The sequence below is a fragment of the Parus major genome, chromosome 7 (genome assembly GCF_001522545.3).
Source record: "Parus major isolate Abel chromosome 7, Parus_major1.1, whole genome shotgun sequence".
Classification (NCBI taxonomy): domain Eukaryota; kingdom Metazoa; phylum Chordata; class Aves; order Passeriformes; family Paridae; genus Parus; species Parus major.
This window is the reverse complement of record NC_031776.1, coordinates 15,915,547-15,917,737: the sequence shown is the minus strand read 5'-3', so window position 1 is coordinate 15,917,737 and position 2,191 is coordinate 15,915,547. Positions and strand designations below refer to the sequence as shown.

Genomic DNA, 2,191 nt, shown 5'->3' with positions numbered 1-2,191 from the left:
GGAAAGAAAAAAAGAAAAAAATTTAAAAAAAGGAAAAAAGAAAAAGGAAGAAACCCAACCCAAAATCAGAAAGCAGAGGAAGAGTCGGTCAGCACTGGCCCCGCCGCTGTTGCGCAGTTTGAGTTTCTGGCGAGGCTGCGGTGGGGCCGAGGGGCCGCGGGCAGCGCGGGCAGTGCGGGGCGGTGGGCGCTGCCTGCCGCTACCGCGCCGCGCCGCCAGAGGGCGCCCGCGCTCCACCCTTGCGCGCCCGCCGCGCCCCGCTCTGCGCGCCCGCGGCCCCGCTCCAGCTCCGGCTCCGCGCCAGCCCCGGCCCCGCTCCGAGCCCCGGCCCCGCTCCAGCCTCGGCTCCGAAGTTCCGCTCCGAGACTCGGCTCCGCGGCTCCACCGCCGCTCCAAGCCCCGCGCGGGATGGTTCTGGCCCGCGCAATCACCGCCCCGGCGGCTGCGCTGGAGGAGGAGCGGGGGTGTCCGGCGCGGATGGGGGAAGCAGCCCCTGTGTGCCCCTCCGCAGGGTGAGGCAGCGTCTCTGTGCTGCCGCTCTCCTCCTGCCAGGCCCGGCCTTCTGCCTTCCTGCTGGTCCCTGGCGAAGGGCTTTCGCTGCTGTCTGTCCGTGCGTGTGTCCCCGGGCCTTTCCCGTCTCCCCCGTCTTTCCGTGGTCTGCACGGAGGTCCCTAAGCCTCCGCGAGTTCCTAAAGGAGTGCGGCCCGAACCGCGGGGCCCCTGCCCGGGCCAGGGTGTCATTGCGGGCCCAAGGCCCGTCGGGGTGCTCACATGCGGGGCAACCGGGCTGGTCAGCGAGACAAAGCGAGTTAAGCGGCATGGAGGTGTGGGGGTGGTGGAGGAGCGGGGTGTGATGGGGAAGGAGCCTGAGATGCCTTTTATGTAACCACAAGTATTTTTTTGTCAATTCACATCAGACGGTCACACGTGGCTCTGGCTGGGCCCGTATTATATTTCACCTACATTTTTCGTCTCTTTCCGAAATAGGGCGGATTCGAGCTCCTGAGGGTGTCTCTCGGAAAATATGATTCCCACTGCAGGACGAAACGGGAGAGAGACGACTGGAGACGACGCTTCTTTGGGCACGGGGGCCAGCGGGGGTGGCCGGCCCGAGCGGGGGCAGCGCCGAACCTGCTGGGCAGCGTTTTCTTCCTTCCTTCCTCCCGGAGAACAGGGCTCACTTATTTCGGACGGAGTCCCCGAGCGGTGCTAACCGTTCACCCACACATTTTTATTTTTTCCCCCCCTCCTCCCTCTCTGCCTCGGTAATGACGTCCACCAAGGGTGAAATGATGGAAAATATATTCATAGGCATGATTTCCATTAAGTATCAATTAACCTGGAGCCTCAGCCATGCGTGCAAGGCGTCAAGGGTAAATGTGCATCTCATTTCCCAGCGATCTGCTCGCCTGGAAGGAAATGACCCGGAGGGCCCGTTGGCAAGGGGGGGGCCGGCCGCTGCACGCTGCCTCCCCAAGGGCGCCCCCCTGCCCTCTGCTACACCCCGGAGACCCCGCGATGGGCATCGTCTCCGTGTGAGGGGCTCTGCCCTTGCCGGCCAGCGGGGCAGGCCGCGCTCCGGGCAGCGCAGCCTGGGTGAGCCGGGCGGTGCGGCCCCGGGCAGCGCGCCCGCGGTTATCGCGCGGGATCTGCGCGGCCGCCTCGCCCCTGCGCGGCGGGGCTTTCAGCGGCTCCTAGCGAGCTCACACCGGAGGGGGGAGCGGGGGTGCCGCGGCCGGGGTGGATCCGGGCAGGGCTGGGCCGAGTTTTTTTCTTGCCCGAGGAGCGGCACGTGTAAACTGAAGCCAAAAGTCCCCCCTGAGCTCATGTGCGTGTGTGTGTGTGTGTGTGTGTGTGCGTGCGCGGGCTGCTGTGTGCCTAATAGGAAATAGTAAAAGCAGTGAGGCAGGTCATTTTGGGAGCGATTATAATCCAGTCCTGGTCACCACATACACGGAGAGCAGGAGCGGGGAGCGCACGGGCCAGCGACGGCAGCGGCGGCATGAGCGCGGCGTAGAGGCACCGGCACCGGCGGCGGCGGCGGCGGCGAGAGCAGCGCCCCGTGCCCCCGCCCGCCGCTGCCCCCTCCCCGATGAGCTCCTACTTTGTCAACCCGCTGTACTCCAAGTACAAGGTGGCGGCGGCGGCGGCGGCGGCGGCAGCGGGGGAAGCCATCAATTCCCCGTACTAC

At 66.0% G+C, this 2,191-nt stretch overlaps 1 protein-coding gene across 1 annotated transcript in view; it reads left to right on the top strand.

Moving 5' to 3' along the window:
- The first annotated feature begins 1,993 nt into the window (after positions 1–1,993).
- The window catches only part of HOXD8 (homeobox D8), a 1,984-nt gene continuing 1,786 nt past the window's right edge, over positions 1,994–2,191 (top strand). The window contains exon 1 of the mRNA XM_015635389.1: positions 1,994–2,184. Coding sequence (XP_015490875.1) covers positions 2,093–2,184 — 92 coding nt within the window. The 5' untranslated portion in view covers positions 1,994–2,092. The remainder of the gene's footprint in view (positions 2,185–2,191) is intronic.